This window comes from Lonchura striata, chromosome 5, assembly GCF_046129695.1.
Source record: "Lonchura striata isolate bLonStr1 chromosome 5, bLonStr1.mat, whole genome shotgun sequence".
Lineage (NCBI taxonomy): Eukaryota > Metazoa > Chordata > Aves > Passeriformes > Estrildidae > Lonchura > Lonchura striata.
The window spans coordinates 47550848-47571025 of record NC_134607.1 but is presented as its reverse complement, the minus strand read 5'-3'; the positions used below and the strand labels follow the sequence as shown (position 1 = coordinate 47571025).

Below are 20178 nucleotides of genomic sequence, written 5' to 3'. Positions count from 1 at the left end.
GGAGCCTGTTCTGGTGCCCAGCCACCTTCTGAGTGAAGAACCTTTTCCTGATATTCAACCTGAACCTCCCCCTGAGACAACTTCAGGCCATTACTTCAGGTCCAGTGGATCACCACAGAGCAGAGATCAGTGTCCACCTCTCCTTTTCCTTTCACAAGGATCTCATGATATGAAGAAACAAGTATTTTTTAAAATATTAAATGGCAGCAATGGACTTATTTTCCCCCTTAATGAGGCATCAGTTGTTTTATTATGAAAAATTCTTCTAAGAGAATAAAATAAAGATATAAAAGAAAAGAAATCACATAGTATACATGGCTAACTACCACACAGAAGAGCCTTTGGTTTCCCTGGGCAGCTGTCAGAGAAATCAACTTCAGTCACAGAAAACTCCTTTACAGGGGAGGAAAATAAAAATTAAGACTAGCACCTATCAAACATGTTTCATGGTTTCCCTTTTAGCTCCTTTGAAATTCTGTTGTTACCCAGGCAAGCAGCACAGCCAGAGCTGACAATTTAACAGTTTAAAATCTGCAACTCAACTTACCTTCATAATAAATTAATTCCTGGGACACACAACTTGGAGACTGCTATGCCAGCTGTTCTACATTAGCAGAATGACAACTCCTCCTTTCTTTCTAGTTGTGACATATCAAAATAACACAAGATTTCTGACAGATCAAATTTGGATTGGCCACACTTATTAGATACATGTTACGGAGGAATGACTTGGTTTGCTTTAATCCTTTGATGGAAATATACCGATAAGTAAAGGGCAAGAAAAAAGACTATTGTTAAAGGTATTTTTCATCTCTTTTACTGGTTAATAGTTTGTTTATAGCAATGCTAATCAAAAGCAAATAAAAACACTAGGGGAGAAGGGAGCACAGCAGACATGCACTATTTTTGCTTATGATGGACTAAAATGAACTTTGGGATCTCCATTATCACTCTTTGGTACTTCTGGATTACAGAACTACTTAGCAATCTGGCTCTTGGTATTATTTTTGCTTATCATATTTACAAACCATTTTAGCTCATTATGGTTGAACATGGGGTAGCATGGAATATTGAACCCCTTTTTTGCAACAGAGGCAAATAAATGCAAATAAAATATTGATGCAATATTAACTCCTAACAGACAGCTATAGCTCATGAGTGTTTCTTTCATGCATAATTTTGTTGTAATTTTTTTTTGTATGTGTGTCAATTCTGAAAATCAGCTTGCATTACTGGTCCATTTTTTAAGAAAAGAACTCCTCTGGATTTTGAGCCAGAAGTCTCATTTTACAGTAGGACTGATGCTACTCCAAAGCAAACTGTAACCAGCTCCATCTGCTCTCAAAAAAGAACACAATCCCACTTGTCTACACTCACAAAGGGAAACATTAGGAAAATCCTGCAATTTTCTTCTATTATTTCTATCTTCCATTTCTCTGACTGATCCCTTTGGTCATCTTAAAATTATTTCTTTATGTCACCATTTGGAAATACACAGAGAAGTAGCATTGTAAAAAGTAGCCATGTTGCAGTAGCCAATGACAAGAAAGTGCCATCTACTTTATCTATCATCCAAATGGAACTAATTAAGAAAGTATTCCCCTATCTAATGTATAGTCAAACAGGTTCCTGTTTTCTTGAAAGCATATTTAGATTACTAGTGGGAAACTAGGATTTAAAAAAAGAGATACAATGTAGTAACAGCTAAGGTATGGTAAGCATTTTGGTAAGTATGACAAAGAAAAAGCCTGTATATTCCTTCTTTTCTGTGCACAATCTTCTTCCTCCTCCCTCACACATATTTCTAAATGACATGTGTTTTTGTATAGGAGATCACATTCTACCAAGAAAGAGACACATTCATCTCTAGGGACTAAACACAAGGATGGAATCAAGGGATATTACAAGCAAACTGTAAGGTCTTTAAACGAGACAGTCTTTTTTACTCTATTCCTACAGCAGCAGCAGAACTGTATCCTGATTCATGATTGAGACTCAACAATGCAAATAAATAGCCATGAGTGCAGTATATTTATTTTAAACACTAGGTAAATATATTTGACCTTCAATATGAAGATTTCATGCTCTGAGAAAACTCAATGATAAATGATTCAGAAGATCTTTTAGTTTTAAAGATGAATAAAACTGAGCTTAAGCAACTTCCCTGAGGGCACAAAGAAAAATGACAAAGAGAAGAAGCAAAGAGAAACAGACCTTCAGTCTTTTGGCTAAACCTTTACATAACCCTTTCTAAGAGCAATAATGCAGCAGCTACCATATAGCAATAAGAATATTTATATTATTAAGCTACTGCATAACACCTACAGATAGAAATTATGTTTCACAAAGCTGTAACTGCTCCACTCTAGATACAGATTACCTTCCAAAACTGTGACTTAATATTGATCTGATACCTGGTATTGGATTTGTGTGGCCAGATTTTGGTGGAGGGGGCATCAGCAGGTCTACAGGGGTAGTTTGTGTTTGTGCATTGCAGCTCCCTTTGTTTCTCATTTACAATGCCAACAATAAATCCAAAGTTGCCTGACCTCTTCAACCAAGCCAAAAATACCACCTGCTAAAACTTATCCCTTCCAAATTACACATTATGGACACAGTGTTTACATCAGACAATTCCAAACAACAAAAAAAGATTTTTGGCAGCTTCCTCCCAGTCCTCTTTTCTTGGTACAATGCTTCCACCATACTTACTAGTGACTACTCATTGTCACAGACTTACCATGCAACTTACTAGTGGCATCAATGTAGTGATTCAGACAGGAGAGAAAGTTGAATCCATGTCAGTCAGATGACCAATAGTAATTTAAGGTTACACCTCTTATATCAAGGGCTAAGAGCAACAACTATGCTTCTGACTGAGGAGGAGAACACTGACAGGATCTACCAGAAGAAGTAACCACAAGTTCCACACCATCACCACCAAAAAAAATACATCAAAAATAATTTAAATCATATACTTATAATTGTTTTAAAAAAACTCAAGATCCCTCTAGATATGATTCCTTTCTAAGCACTGCACAAATGTGCATACAGGTACACAGTGTGACAAAGACCTTACACTATAGATACTATTTTCCAGAAAATCCAACAAATGGACTATGGACAAAGAAAAACATTTTTAGATTCAATTACACTAGAGATTTTCCTAAGCATTGTTGTTCATATTACAAGTTTATATATGAGCACTCTCAAAATACTTATACACAAAATATACATGCAGCTATGCTTGTGCATGTATGCATAATCACAGTTATCTGCATGCTTGTACACACACAGATACTTTAAAAAGTGATAAGCTGGGGTTAGTTGAGCAGAGGAGAAGAAAAACAAAAAACAGAGGGCAATAAACATGCAACAAGGACAGAGGGAAGATGACAAGTAATGAGAATACTCCTGACAGAGAAAGAAGAAAACAACAGTAACAACAAAAGGAAAGGAGAAGCAGGCAGAAGAAATAATCCCTAGAAGTCCAACTAATAAAGACAGCATGCTGACTTGCATTTCAAGTGCAAGTTTCTTTTTCCATCAAAAATAATCAATGTTAAATTGTTACAACAACTGCCTTGCTACAAACTTTTGATATATCCCTGTATTCTGGAACTGTCCCTCACCCTGGTAAAATATACATTTGGTCACTTAGGTAAAAGTGCCATTAAGAAACATTTCTGTGCCCAATACTGACAATTCTACAAGACATCAAGTACTCGTAATATCAAAAAAAAGTATTGAGATTTTGCATACACCAGTCCCTACCGAGATACAATTTTATTACACCTTAACATGTTAGAAAAAGAATATTACAAGGCTCACTTAACTAACTGTAGAGTATCCTGAAGTAAGAAAAAAACCACCCACCAAAAAAAAAAAAAAAAACAAAAAAAACCCACCAAAAAAAGCCCAACAACAAAACTCACAAGACCTAGATGTGAAATAGAGGGAACATTGGTACTAAACTCAGTCGCTCTATGAGCTTCTCTTCTAGTAAAGAAGCTTTTCTCATTTACCTGAAAGAAACAGTATAACTATGTTACTTGGTACATGCACATATTTAAATAAAAATTGATATATATGTGCTTGCCAGTAACTAGCTGTGAAAGGAAGGCAGAAAATGAGAACCATTTCCAGAGCATTCTTTTTACTTGAGTACTGAAGAACAGCCAACATCAGTACCTAACCATTAAAAAGAAAAATAAAGCATCTTTCCAGCAGTATTCTTTTATTGGACCACAGCATGAATGCACCTTGGCACTTCAGGTTAAGCTGTAATAAAGCATAGACTTCCATTCTGCTACAATACCCAGACTCTAGAGATTCATATTCAAGGGCTGTGTGCGCTATGAATTTAACATAACAAACTAATACAACCTTCACAGTATACTTTGTCCCTACTTTTGAGGTTTGGGAGGGTTTTCACACATTTCTTTCAGTAAGGACACAAAAATCCTAGGAAAAAACTAATTTGTAGACGCTGGGCTTTAAAATTTTTGTGCATAATTTGTGCATTCATACAAGCCTTTCTCATTTTCTCTATTCACAGTGTGTATTTACATATCGTATGTAAGAAAACAAGAACTGGTTTAATTTGGACTACTACTTGTTGTTGGCAATCACTCAGTGTTCCACCAGATGATTTTATTCAGAAGCTAAAAGCCACAGTACCAGACAAGGTTGTCCTGTCATATATTGTTTTAAGGTAGACCTACCTAGAATGAGTTTAAAAGGTTATTAACTCTGTTCTATAAGCAGACACACTGCAGTTTCACAAGAAAATTTTTGCTTTAATGTTTATAAAATGCAATCTTAAAAAGCTCTTCATATCCCTCCCACAAATGAATACTGCAGTACAGCCCCTCATTTGTTTACTTCTGATATTGCAGCAGCAGCAGATGCTTCTCCTTCCAATTTAAAAAATTGCCCTTCCAGGGGAATTAGAGAAGCAAATGGTAGGACTTCCTCATGTGACATACAGATTCAACAACACTTACAATGCATTACTTGTACTGTGAGACAGCAGAGATAATTAGGAAGCTGCAGAGTCCTTGACCTGAATTTAAGATTCACTTAAATCTCAAGGTATCATTACAGAGTGATTTCAAGAAACTAGCTCAATGCAAATATGGTAAAAATAACATAGCAGCAGGTTTTCCCAACTACTTTGTAAACAAAGCAGTACTTTTCACTTAAAGTAGAGAAATTATCAAAGTGAAAAAAGCTTTAGTTGCATCCATGTCAATCTTGCTCTAGTGATTTTTTTGTCTTTCAGAGATTCAAATCTAGTCCTCCAAGCAGAAGGTTCAGGTGATTTTTTACTTCTTCCAACATTTTGGGAGGAATTTTGGCCATTCTTTTATTAATCTTTATTATATGAAGCATGTTCAACATACTGAAGAATTCCATAGGAAGTGCAAGTTCAAGGGAAGGGGAACATGAAAATATTAATTTCCTCTAAATGCATGGTTTGATAAAGGATAATTTATAAAATTTAGGAAAACACTTTCAAAATCAGCAAGCAGGATAGCTGAGTGCTAATGCACTCATTATGGAACCTATAACAAAGATGAAATTTCAAGCAGCAGAAACCTCAAAGCACCTTTTGAAGGTATGATCTTCATAAAATTCCCAAAACAATGTCACAGTGCAAGAGAAGGGATCAGCTAGAAGGCCAAGTTCAGATTTTCCATGTATAGTGCAATCTCCAAGTGCTTCTCAAGCTTATGCTCCTTCTTAGGAGACAAAAGACAGGACAAGGTTGCAGATTACTTCAGCATTTCATGCTTGAAGTTCATAACATTTTCCCAGACATGATTTCAGGACAAAACCAGACAAACAAGTTATTGAGAACAGTTTGAAAAATAATGCTAAGAGCAGGAAAACACTAAATAACAATTAAAGTGATTTCCTTGCTTTTTAGTGTCACTGTAGAGAAACAACAATAACAAAAAAGAAAACTTCATTTATTTGCTTAGGTATTTATTATCACTTAAAATATTCTTCATTCTGAAGCTAATAAAAGCTTTGTTTTAAAAAAGTAGGCTCATCTTCCCACAAACAACAATCAAAAAACAGGATTTATACTGTAAAGTATTTTCTACTTGACATATTTAAGCCTTGTAGGTAGCTTGTAACCACCAAGGTGTCCTAGGGAATATTGTATAATCATGAGATACTAATTTCATTAATTTCACTGTCTTCTGCTTCTTAACCATTGCATCTCATTCTACATCAGAGAAGACTATTTGAGACAAGACACTTAAATCTACCTTTGCAATGTAACTGGTAGAGATTAGAAACTTTGTCTTTAGCATTAAGTGAAGACCAAGGCCAGTCAGTCTATTTTTACAGTGGGGAGAGGGGGGGGAGATAACCCAAGTGAGAAGCCACCTTCTTCTCTCACTCAACACTGCAGTGCATATCCCAAGCCATGCTGTGTCCATACAGATAGAATAGTATTCATTTCAGCTATCTGATTACACAAAAACCCATCAGCAGTAACAGCTGCAAAGCAGTTTTGATTGCCTTCCAACCAGGCAGTGATGACACTCTGTACAACTTTTACTTGGTACTTCTGAATAAAACCAAGTTTTACTCAGTTATCAGATATACATTAACAGCAACAACTACAAGATAAAACTGATAGCAATGGAGAAGGAAAGCAACCATCTACAAAACCAAGGCTTACTAACAAAATATTTTAAAAAATCAGCTAGTCAGTATTATTTTAAGAAAATAATTCATTTAATCAGTATTTAATTTCTTAGCTGTTTTGGTGCAGCACTGGGACAAAATATTTCTCTATAATCAATTCTTTCTTGCAAATAGTAGCTTGGGGAAGGCAATGAAAAAGTATAAAAGAGAAACATATACAATCTTATTTACATAATGGCTCTCCAAAAGGAAGAAAAAGCCCTATAATATGCAGCAGAGGACATGAGTTTACTTTATAAATTATTAAATATGGATTCATATTCCATAAAATTATATTTAACTTCATTTATTAAGACTGTAAAGGTTGTGTGGTTTTGGTTTTTTGTTGTTTTTTTGTTTTTTTTTTTTTAAATTTGAACTTCCCTAGAAGTGTTCACAGAACAATTTCAGAAAGTGAGAAGAGTCAGGTGGTGGGGCCCCAGGGAGGTTTGATAGACAGGGAGATAATTCCAGTCTTTCTAGCAAAACTTTTGAAACAGAAAACACATGGAATATGGAGGGAGAAAGCTTAAGGGAAGGAATGACAGAGGTAATGTATGACAAGTGATACAGAAAAGCAACTGTAGTTTTATCCCTACAGCCCATTTCTTCTTATCAGCTGTGTAGGTTCTTATCTGTGCCTAATTCTAGGGTATCAAAGTTAAAAAGCAAAAAAAGAACAAATATCTTCCCTCAGCCCTGATGACCCTCACCATTCCCCTGCTGCACTGTTTTTGGTTAAGACACTTAAATCTCCTGAAAAAATACCCCACAAAACCCCTGCCAGTTGTGCAATATGGGATACCAGTGAACATTAAGCCCAATGAATCTTTGATTCTTCAGCAGTTCTGCAGACCTCTGTTGTTTGCAAAGCAACCCCTAACAGACAGATGATCAGATGGACAAGAACTGTACAAAATATACATGTACTTTTACATATGTGTAGGAATGACTGGGGCGTATGAGAAGGGATAGAAAGCTCAGAGCAGCCTCAGAGAAATAATAATAAAATGGGAGACATCAACCTTTTCATTCACGTAACAAGCAGCATCATTCAGATCCTAGGTCTTCAAATGAAAATGCATTATTAAACAAGAATAGCAACAACTCTGGCCTGCCCAAGATTTCATGGCATTATTTTTCAAAACAGTTGTTGGATGACTACAGATTTAGCCATAAAAATGAAAACTAAGGTGTGGAAATGGGGAGCACAGACACAGCAGTAGTAGAGTGTTCATAAGAATAAATTATGCTTCTGGGCCAACTGCCTCATGAGGACAACATCTGATTTTCCTGAAATGCTGTCCCGTGCACTGAATATTGACTAGGACAAAGGAGACAGGGGATAGAGGAACAGTGTGATGTACATGCTGATTGTTCCTGTTATGTATCCCTTCTAAACCTTCTCTCTTGATTTTTTGTTTTAAAGGATTGTGTATCAAGACTGCCTGATGCTTTCAACAGTAAACTATTATTTTACTCTATCAAGCAAAACCTGACTGATTATTGGACTTCTAATTAATCTCCAAATAGCTACCAGGGAGATCAGCAAAACAAAGGCTTACTTGCCATTCCTGCTAATTAGTTATATTTAATTATTGTCCAGTAATAGAGCCTTGGTGTCTGAAAGTCCTTCCAGGTACAGTGGCTCACCTGCCTACCAAAAGAAAGACAAGAAAACATTGTCATTTGTTCAATCGCTGTATAACAACAGCAATTGTTATACTTTCTCACATTTAACTTCAAAGCATATATTTGCAGAGGAGGTGGTGCAGTGCTAAAAATTTTCCTGTTTTCATTTGGTTTGGATCTGCTTCTAAGCAGAAAAATCAAGGACTTTATTCAAGAGAGTTTAAATGGAATGTAATGAAAAGCTATCCCTGTGAACTATTCTGGGTGTGCAGAATTCCAAGACATGGATAAGATGTGCAGAGGTACGAAGTACCTCCTATTTTGGAAACAAGAAATTCTGCATGAATATAATTCCTACTGTATTCTGCATAATGGATTTCAAATCCAGGCACATATCTTTTGTTGTGAGTCAGGATAGGGACTCAGAGGGCTTGTCAAAAACATCCTAGACATAGTGGAACAGAAAGCTGTACATTAGTTGGCAGACAAAGCAGATACGCCAAACATTTAAGGCACAGAGTGTTATTGTTACTGGGAAACATTTTGCACATTCCTGTATTTCTGAAACAATTTCACAGATTTACACGTGATCAAGTACACAAATGATACTTGAGGGTACAGCCACCTGTGTTGTTTACTTGTGGGCTGCCTCACAGACATCTGCACGCCCACAGTGAACCACAGCCAGGCTCCCACCCCCAGGCTCCAGACTCAACAGGGCCACAGCAGCAGCATCATTCTAAGGCTTGGCTCTGCCTGCCTTACAGCAAGCAGGTGTTTTTTGAAGATACAATGCAACCAGGATAGTCTGTCGAAGAAATGGCCACAATGGGACCTTTTTGTAAGGAAAACATTAAAATTAAATGAGTGGAGTAGTTGGGAAATTTTGAATGTGCGTTTTGGAGATTGGCTAGCATAAACCATCTATGTGGCAGAAGATTATAAACTGTAACACTGATTTTGAAAACAGACTCCTTCTGAATGATGAAATACAGACAGATAAGACAGCCTCTTTCAGGTTTTAAAATGGTCATTTTAGAGAAGCTGCCTAGTTTGTGGCTATCTCTGCCATGTGGTAAAATCATGAACTTGCACACCGTACTGTAAGTGGCAATATATGGACCTGCTACTCATGGGCATTTCCATCCTTAAGCCTTGAGTTTTATCATACTGATTTAATAAGGACACTGTGGAAAGGGCTAGCAGATGCAAACACAGAGCATTTAACCTGAAATATCTACGTGGATGAAACAGTATGGCTGGCACATCAAGTCTGGAGGAATAAAAGGCTTCTTTTGGACAGAGTTACCATGGACACATGGTCCTTGGGCAGACAGAAATGATGGACACCTGTTCCAGCTCATTTCATGTTTCCTGAGGCTTTGCATCTAGACAGAAGAATTTGTAGAGGGGAGGCCTATACATGTTTTCTGTAAGAGGTCAAATTAATTAGTGACAATTTTTCTAAAACCAATTTCCTCTCTACACTATTAGCCTGCCTCTTTCCTTGTCCCAACACTTCAGCTACAAAAATCAGACTACTGCTTCCTCATGGCTACTAAAAGCTCTAACTTCATGACTAAGCTTCATCTTTTACTGTGAGCATCAGACCAGGGACACATGCCAGTCCCACAAATGTGAGCAAGCCATTGCCAGAAGTCCATAAAAAAGTCATTGCATCTTGCAGCTACAGGAAGGATACAGAACTGGACAGACCTGCAGCCATAAGAAGTATGCACCTATTTAAAATGCAGGTGATAACATTTGGTGGGTTTTGAGATAAGGAGTTTGAGTGTCATACATACTAGCAACACGAAAAATTATCTAAATATAGTTGTTTTGGCCTAAATTCAGGCCACAGAAAAATAACAATGCTATTTTATATATAGCATAGCTGTGAAATTATTAGAAAAGTTACATCCCAATGCACAGAGTGCATTTTTAAAGCTACCTGAGAAGTCTTATATGGAGCTTTTTTCTCAATTTGACTTTTTTCCTAAATTGCTCATGCAGAAAACAATAACAATATATTCTGCAGCAACACAACAGTTGAGTCTTTTCAGAATACAATAGTTTTTATTTATTGAAAGGTCATATGGTATCCAAGAAATTCAGCTTGACTCTTGCCTAGTGTGATCCAGGTAGTATGCAACTAAGGCACCTCTGTCAGTCAGTATTTCCTAAAGTGGTAATATTATGTAAAATTATGGTAAAATTATGTAAAAATGTGATTTAGTGACAATGCAGCATCAAGAGATAGCCAAACTACTACTACTTCTTATGTTTCACCACCACCTATAAAACCCTTTTTTTTTTAATATTAGCCTTCTATAATTATATTAGCATATAAATGATATTCAATTGCTAAGATCCCTGAATGAAACTAACAAGACTTCTGCTTATTATCACGATTACTTCTTCAGCATCCACCACAGCAAAAAAGCAGAGCCTGTAATCAACTGCAGAGCCTTTGGTGGTCACTGCATAGTTCTACAGATGGATAAAATGTCTACAGACTGGCTCAAAGAGAAGATTTGACCCTGAGGTATAACAGATCCTCTTTGAAACAAACCTTCCCCTCCTACACAATCCAAAGAGTTTATGTCCAAGAGTGAATCTGCAGGTATTAGGCATGAAGGGGAAAAAATTCTTTTGAATAAGAAGGGGGAGTAGAGCAAAAGGAGACTCTGGTTTCCAGAATTTTTGAACCATAATAATGGTTCAAAAAACAGTTCACCAGATGGTGAGATTAATGCTAACATTTCTTAGCTTTTCTTTTGTGCCACAGAAGAGTGGGAATTATGAAGTGGAGAAAGCCCCATGTTTTAAACTAATTATAATTTATCATATACTTCTTTCCTCCATTACACAAAAAATGCTCAATGTATTTTGAATATATATGGTGGAATATATTTTCTGTAATAATTTCATCATGTGTGTTATCACATTATATTTCCTACAGTTCTCTGCAGTTTAGAGGGTTATTGGCTATGACTGAATGACTTAGATGCATACAAATCTCCGAGACACTAAAAGAAAGTATTTGATTTTATAGGTCTTACAATTGTTTTACGTTTTCCATAAACTACACCAATTTCTACTTTTTTCCCAAATAAGATCAAAAATATTTAAAGCATTAAACAGAAACATTCATACCAAAAATTAAAAAAAAATACCCATTGCAAGTCTGTGTAACAATGAAGCATGTAATCTGCACTTCAATACACTATTTGGACAGTCCCACTGAACTATGCAATAACTCAAAGAGGCCAGTAAATCTCACTTAATGGCATTGTATGAAGCACACCACAGCCTCAGATGCTACATAGAACAAATTCTCTCTGCTGGCTGCCAGTCAGTGCAAGCCTTGCCTTAGAACCCAGGCAAAAATAAAATTAGAGTGTTTGGAACTTCTAATAAACTAGAGATTGCAAAAACCCACAAAAAAAAGCAAGCAAAAAGATTTTTTTGGGAAAAATCCATTATTATAGTACCAAAAAACCAATAAAGCATGGGTCCTTCTATTATCCCCAAAAAGCTTAAGAAATCAAATTGTGGTTTATGAAATAAGCATTAGAGATATTTCTAGACCAGAGTATGAGTAAGTAAAGGACATGAACTTTGAAGGTGAGATTTTTAGGACAGTCTGCTGCAGAAGTGGGATTTCTGAAAGAACTTCCTGTACTATGGAAGCATGTATTTACATGCTTAAACTGCCTTAGATACTGAAGGATAAAAATTGAACAATACATTATCCAGAACTATGTGTAGGACAGAATGAGAAGGGTCTGCTATGCATCCACAGTCAAAAACAAAGGTCTCACCCTGTCTCAGACTGATGTCAGATTTTTGCTTCAGGTCAGCAAGTCCAGGTTTTGACAGACAGTTTGCTAGACAAATTCAGGGAGTTTTCTGTATTGCAATATAATGTGAGCATAGCAGGCTACTTTATCCTTGAAGCACATTCATTTCTAGCTTACTGAAAATCAAAGAGTCTGCAAGTCATTCAAATATAATTAAGTAATTAAAAACAATCTTACCTTCTTTTGATCTTCTAGTTTATGACTTACTGGATTCCTTCCATGTTTGTTCATCTCTGAAGATAAATCCATCACATTTACTCTTTGCCCTTCAAAATGAAATCGGTTCAACAATGCAGCAAACTAATCCAAAAAACAGGGGCTACAAACACAGAAACATGGTGCTTTTTTCCATCACACACCATCTCTGATCATCAATGACTTGGAGAAATTACTAAGAAATGCATCGACTGAGCTGAGGAAAACTTTGCAGTTCACCCTTGAGACTTTCCAAATCACCATAGCGTTTTTAAAAGCTGATGCTTAAGAAGAGAAATATTCATCCACAACTTTTAGCTCCAACTGCTATCTGTATCGTTCTTCACAGGTTTCCATTTTACAGGAGGTTACATCCTGACTGTGAACCTGTTGAGAGAAAAAAAAAAATCATAAAGATTTATTTAGTATTTTCTGTCATTATAAATAATGGATTATCTGTTCATTAGTGTGTGTGGATTTTGTGTGGTTTTTGCTATGGTGGTTTTGGTTTGGGGTGGGTGTTTTTGTTTGGTTGGGGTTTTTTTTTTTTTGTTTTCTGTTAGTTTTGCTTTGGTTTTTTGATTTTGTTTGTTTTGTCAAGTGGCACTGGAGTTTCATTTAGTACTTGGCAAGATGAAGTAATATATGATCCCCTTCATTCCCCTCCACATCCCTGTGAGCACACAGAGTATTCACTGAGAAGAGCTAGTGAATTCCAGCTATCAATGTAAAAGAAAAGTTATAGGAAAGAGAAATGCAAAGACTATTTGAAAACACTAGAAAACTGGAAAATACTAAATTGAAAATGGACCAAAAAAATCCTCCTTAAAATGTCAGCTTCCATCCCTAAACTTTCTTATTGTGATCCAGTTAAAAATAGGAGAAAGGCACAAGGATACCAAACAACAAGACAAAATCAAGAGATCAATATTGATACAAAGAAACACTAATAGCATAGTACCCTCTGAGATAGAATTTCTTCCCCAGACTAAAGAGTGTTCCAACAAAAAACAAAATTGTAGTTATTCTCAACACCACAGTGTGAGCCACCTGTTCTTATTCATATTTATCTTCACATACAATTGAATATGATAGAAATAAGCACTAATCAAGCAATAAGGACAAATCCTTTACAAAAGTAACTGGAAACAAACAGAAGATGCATGTGCCTTGGGAAATCACAGGAATATAAATAATCATACAATAAGCTACCATATGAGAGAACACATACCCAGACAGCTTGTTACTCAAACACTGAATTTTTCTTGCTATTCTAACTTTTGAGAATCACCTCCTTCTGCAGATAAGCAGTGTATTACAAACACAGTCACCAAAGGAAGCTGTAATGCTTAGAGACCATTTTTCTATTCATTATTTAGAGCATCCTGGGGAAAGTCACTGAAATAAAAATAAGACTAAGGCATTAACTGCCCATGAAATAAGAAGTAGTCATTAAAACTGAGCTGTTAAAATCTTCCATAAATTTATAATTTTATTGGATTAAGAAGCAGATCAGATTCAATAGCGTACTATAACCCTCCCAAGCACATATAGCTTTTCTCACCCTATTTTCACAGAATCTGAAGCACAGCAGGACAGAGCCAGATAGCACTCTCAGGTGCAGCCTGTTCCCACCCCCACCTGTGATTTCCCCCATTTGACAGTTTCACAAATCCACAGAATGCACAAAACCATAATGCCAGGATGCAGGAAGATGAAACACGAGATACCACTGCAGGGATCAACATCCGGATTCATGCTTACAACAGCTGTAAAGCCAAGGTAAGTCAAAACCAAGCTGTTAAAACCCAGCAGTTTCTCTGGTTCATTTCATGGTCAGACATGTGAATCATATTACTTCTCATGCCTGGCAATTATGCTATATTAGGCAATTAAGCTATTCTGTGGAACTGCATGGTGTTTGCAAGCTAAAGTTGGGCAGAATGCAAGTAATTTTGTTTGGACTGCCCTCATTACTTTTAACATGCAAAGCACAGGGTGGCAATTCTTGCTTGTTCCATTCAGCACATTGTTCTGTGGTCTTCAGCCTTTACAACATAAACAGCTGTAATTAAATGTTCTTTGCTGGCAATATATATATATATATTTTTTACAGTGGAACCAAATTTATTATTCACTATTTTACACTGATATTTAACATACACACAATCACAGAATAAAGCAGAGTCCTAGACATCATAAGGATCACAGACTAAACCACTTACAAATATAAAAGTCAATGTTAGTTAGAGCTTTTTTACAGTTTTATTCTCTTAACAGACACAAAAAAAGTCATTCAATAATGACTTCTAATAATTTTGAGATACTTAGAGTAATATAGTCTTCCAAATGGATTTAGCACTGCAAACACAGGTCTACAGGAAGTGGAGCAATATATCCAAGCCAGGAACATCTTTAAACTTTCTTGCTAAATAACACTATGAGGAAAACACTAGGTAGAAATATTTGTGGTCAAGTTTGGGGGGGAAGTTAGTGACTTCCTCCTCTAGACAAACTATGGAAAGCATTCAGGGTGATGAAGCTTCTCATTTAAATACCTCAAACACTTGCCTAAATTCAGATGGACTTAAGTCAGGTGAAATGTGTCTGAAATATCTTCTACTTCACGTGAGCTACAGGGTACTGACAGACTCATGGAGAACAACCCCAGAATATATTCTGAGAATTAACTTGAATTATCCTTTCTATACTGCCCTTATTGTCAACACAGATAGCTCTCAAAAAGTTACACTGACAGGATTTTCAGAAAGCAACCAGAGTCCTCAAACTCCCTGCAGCCTCTTCCATGTACTACTAGTAGCAGAGATAATAATAATATTTTCCTGTAAGTGGCAAATTCATTAAATATTTCATGGAAGTTAACACAAATATATTTACAGAGTCTGGATGTTGCAAATCAACCTGGTTGAGGAAAACGTTCAGAGAGGACGAGTTCTAAGCAACTACTGTTTTAGTCAGTTCTAATGGCTCTACAAAACCTGTAAAGAAAACTTTGCTGTAGGAAAACTTTAGATAAGGAATTTTTTTCCCATGTTTCTTCCCATTGTCATTGGCCTTCAGATGTATTAAAACTCCATGACCACATAAGGTGCATTCTGATGGCTACCTGGGAAGCTTCACACCAAAATATTGCTCTGTGGTTACTATCACTGGCAAGGCTGGGGACCAGGGCTATGTTAGAGACCCAACAGATTACTTTCTCCTCCAAAATCCTCTTGTGCCCACATGGACATTCTCAATGTTTGCCATACCATTAAAGCAATTTTGAGACATGTCCAGGTATAAAATTATTACTGTAATTTTCACTTTTCAAATTTTCTTATTTGTGTGCAGGGTATGTCTACTAAATTGCATCCTGATTATTATCAACTGCACTTATAATGGTTTATGCTTAATAAGAGTTACGTTTTTATTAAAAAATTTCTGGAAATCTAGATAGAGAAATTATTTTCTGGGTATACTGATAGGAAATGCCATGCAATTGTTTTGGAAGGAACAACAGCAATTTTCAGTACTAATACCTCATTATTAAAATGGAGTTTCTAGTTTATGTGCAGTTATAATAGATGTGGAATCTTGGGGCTGAGAGAGAGAACAAACTGGAGGCAATACCCACTTACCTATTTCAAACACAACAATGTGCATGCCCGGACCAAAACCAAGTGCCATGTGTAAACCTCTGTGTACAGCTGAAGTAAATCCCAGACATAAACCAGCAAATCCCATATACAAACCAGCATTTGTTCTTGACCATCAGTGTTCCCAGGGATGAGAGCATGGCTGAGAGAACTGGTGAGAGAGTATCACAACACTATGACTCCCTTGAGATCGGCAATGGGGCACATCTTGTGGAAGGCATGCTCTGCCCCGCTGTCCTTGACATTGATAAGGCTTAGCACTAACATTCTGCAAAATTATTCAGCTTCACATTGAAGATAGGCAGGTCAGGAATATCAGGGGTATAACTTCCATACTTCATATGATCCTATGAATCTTCTAGGTAATGTGGCACCCCAGTATGGCTCTAATAACTTAACCATAGCAATAGTTTCACAATGGCCTTAAAAAACCTCCAACCATGAAAGCTTCTTAACTTTCTTTGTAGTCTTTTCCCACAGGGAGAAAGTGTTAAGGCTCTCTGTATGGGTCTAACTTCAAACATTATGATCAGGCATACAAAGAGTTATCAGAAAAAGATGATGTTGACTCTTTAACGATATGAGAGCAATTCCAGGGAACACTGCTTTTAGCCAGCATTCAGAATAAGAAGCCAATATCTGTTCTCTGCACACACATATGATAGAAGTGCCATAGAAAAGCTTGTCTGCACCAGATAAAAGCAGTCTGGGAAGGCAGCTGGTGAGCCAAAAACATCTCTAAGCCCTGAGGCTTGCCTACAGAATTATTTATTCTGATACAAAATTAATTCTGCTCCAAACACACGCCTGATTCACAGCAATACGAAAAGCAGCAGTGTTTACAGCTCTTTCTAATCAATGTACTGGGTTTACTTAGATAAAAAGTGACCCCATAAGGACAAGTCCAGAGATGATATTTCCCTTATGAAGTGCATGTATGGCTCAAACATTTTGTATTATATCTGTAAATGGTGTCACTTTATCCTCTGCATTTCTTCATAGGGCAAAACCCCTCTTCAGCACAGAATGTTATGTAGAGCCCCCACATTATCAGTGAGGATAGAATTAAAATTGCTTGCATTGTTCCTGGCTCTAGTCAATCCATATTAAAAGATTTATTTTCAGATTTGCATGGATTAAAGAAAAAGATAAAGGGTGAGCTAATATTTACATCCTTGCAATGCTTTTCTGACAAGCAGGATGCCAGTTGCCTCAAAATCAAACTGAATGTGCAAATTAACATCTGTGCACATACCTAATTAGAAAAAATGAATTTAAAAAATCATATAGATATAAATACACAGCTGCATATTTATATGAGACTGTTCTATTCCCAGAAACCATTGTTATAAATGGTACAGCAACTCAAATGTTTTTAGTTTTCTCAAATACTTTTTATCTTACATTTCAACGTCCATCAAGCAGGCTGAAATCTCTCTACAGAATTTAGAGCTGCTATGACATAATTTTATTTCAGGTTTGGAACCAGTACCAGACAGAAATGCCTTCTCTCTTCCATCACCCAATTCTTTTGCCACTGAGTATCAGAGATAAAGAAGCATAAGAAAGGGAATACAAAGTCTATTTTTAAAAGATAGTCCAGTCTAGCCTTTTACTATGATGTCTCCTAAAGATTTGTTGTGAGGGGTGACAGTTTTGTTGCATGCACAGTACTCAGCGCCAAGATCTGAGCATCAGACCTAAATGATATTTGGTTATCTTACCCAGCACTGCCCTGCTACATATGCAGTCTCTTAAGAGATTCATGAAATGTCTACATTTCACTGTGCCTTACAGCACTTCTGCACACATGCTGCAAAAGACAAATCCCACCTTATATCAATTCTAACTAGTTTCAATGGAATATTTCTCCATTTTTGTCCAAACTTGTTTTGAATGTTCCTCTATACTACTGGAATTGATGAAAACAGTCTGGTGTAGCTTTTACGTTTCTAATGTTTGGAAAACAATAGGAAGCATGAATATTCCTTATTTATTTACATGCTAAATACTCCACAATATTTGTATAATTTTTTGTATCTGTATAATTTTTTGTAACTCTCCATGTATAACAAAAGAGCTACCTTAAAAGATTAGATAGGCAAATATTCTCCAAAGCCTACTAAAACCCTGCATGGGATATGAGAGAGAAAGACAACACCGAGGTGGAAATTAAGGGGAATATAGAAAGCATATTCTCATATTCTAGGTATACAATAGAAAGAGTAAGCAAGAAAATACAATTCAATCGAACCATGTAAGTACACCTATAAGGATCTTAAATTGCTCTGACCCACTAACCAAAGCAGTCTCTTTATGCAAGAAATCTATTTATGAGGCTCATGAGAAAGAGAAAGGCTAATCAAAAATAGCAGAGAGCTCACATACCTTTGAAATTTTCTTTCCTAGGGAGCTATTAAGCATTCATTTATCTTGCTTTTAAGTTTTGACTGGCATGCTGGAAAAAGATACAGCTGACCTGTGTCTGAGTAGTAGCAAATCCTCTGGGAGTTTTAATCATTTACAGCTATTGCTCTAATCAGATTGCCAAGACATAAAAAAAAACCCAGAAAACAGGTTTTTTAGGCGCACTTTACAAAATTTCTAGGGAGTAAAAGGCTCCTGGGCTTTGGGAAATATGTTGATACATGGTAGCCCTATGGAGACTAATATATTTGGTATATTGCAATACCCCATGTATGTTAAAACTTTGCTACCATCAATGAATGGAATGCAGACCAAGGGGAGGCATTTTTTCTCTAATTCACAGGCTGTGAATATGACCAACATGGAGCACATGTAAAGTTTCACATATGTTGCTATTTTGAGCAATTTACATACTCAAACACAAAAACAATACACTGAAAGGTTGCCAGTTACTCTTACATGAAACACTTACATCCATCTATCCTACTTTACTGGAAATAAGAATTTCTAATCCCCAAATTGATAAATGTAAGTTCTCAAAACTTAAGAAAATCATTAAATTACACAGTCTCTCTTGATCTGTCAAGGCTAGCTAAATAGCTCAATTAGATAAAAGATTCAGCTGCATTTTCAGAACATTTTTAACTAAATGCCTGGTACAAGTGATAAAGCAAAAAATCTTACCAATGCTCACAAACAGTTTCATAACCTGCTTCAAAAGCTGCCAATTAATTCTTTCTAGTATTTGTTCAATGGCAGCCCTTCCAGGTAAACACCATGCTCATCACAAGAAATTACATATAGGTGCTGATCAAACATTGCAAACAGTGCTTTGTTACCTCAGTATTCAATCCATGTCCAGACCAGTCTCCTGCAATTAAATCAATTGATTCAAGCAAATATGTGGCTGAAACAACAGCTCCTAGAGACTGCAAAGCAGAGAGATACCTGACTAAATCAGACTGTCAATTTGGGGTAGCGGAAGGAGGTAAAGGGACTGGGTGGAAAGGGAATGAAAAAGGACTATAAATATTTTTTAATAGAAATACCCAAGTGACAAAAAATATTTCAAATACTTAAAGACAAAAACCATCAGTAGGCAGTGCGGTCTTAACCGTGAAGTAAAAAGATGACCTTTGATGGTAGCAGTGTATCCTCACAATCATTACCTCACAAGCTAGTTTAAATTTGGGATTGGAAAGACCTTCTGGGTAAACTGCTTCCTGGTCTGCCAGTGCAGAATACATTACTATTTTCTAATGCTTTGTTCTGCTATTACTCTAAATTCCCAAGTGACACAGCTCACAGTGCTTCCCACACAAGAATGTTAAACAGCCCAATAGAAAAAAATCCTCCAAGTTTCTCAAAAGATGGGTATATTGACTTAAAACTTAAGCTGAATTTTTCATTCTTCAAGCAATTTGTATCAATATTTACCAACACAGATTATTGCTAACACCATGTATTTTTATATACTGATTGTAAGCTCACAATTTGGAACACACTAAAAATCTTTTAGTAATACGAGTATCTAACCAAACTTTGATTTTTGACTTATCTGAGGTCTCAGTCCATCAAGTGCAACTCAAACAGACCTTGAGAGTACCACATACATAACTGCATTTTAAGATGTCAAAGCACTCTATCAGTTGTTCCCAAGAATCTCGAAGATGGGAGTCTATTCACAAGTTATGTTA

The 20178-nt window shown here is 36.3% G+C and overlaps 1 protein-coding gene across 9 annotated transcripts in view; it reads right to left on the bottom strand.

The window, feature by feature from the left end:
* Positions 1–20178, bottom strand: part of NAV3 (neuron navigator 3) — a 514050-nt gene that overhangs the window by 368216 nt on the left and 125656 nt on the right. For all 9 annotated transcript variants that reach the window (XM_077783528.1, XM_077783533.1, XM_077783527.1 and 6 more), the window contains one exon: positions 12378–12782. In XM_077783528.1, coding sequence (XP_077639654.1) covers positions 12378–12449 — 72 coding nt within the window. In that variant the 5' untranslated portion in view covers positions 12450–12782. The remainder of the gene's footprint in view (positions 1–12377; positions 12783–20178) is intronic.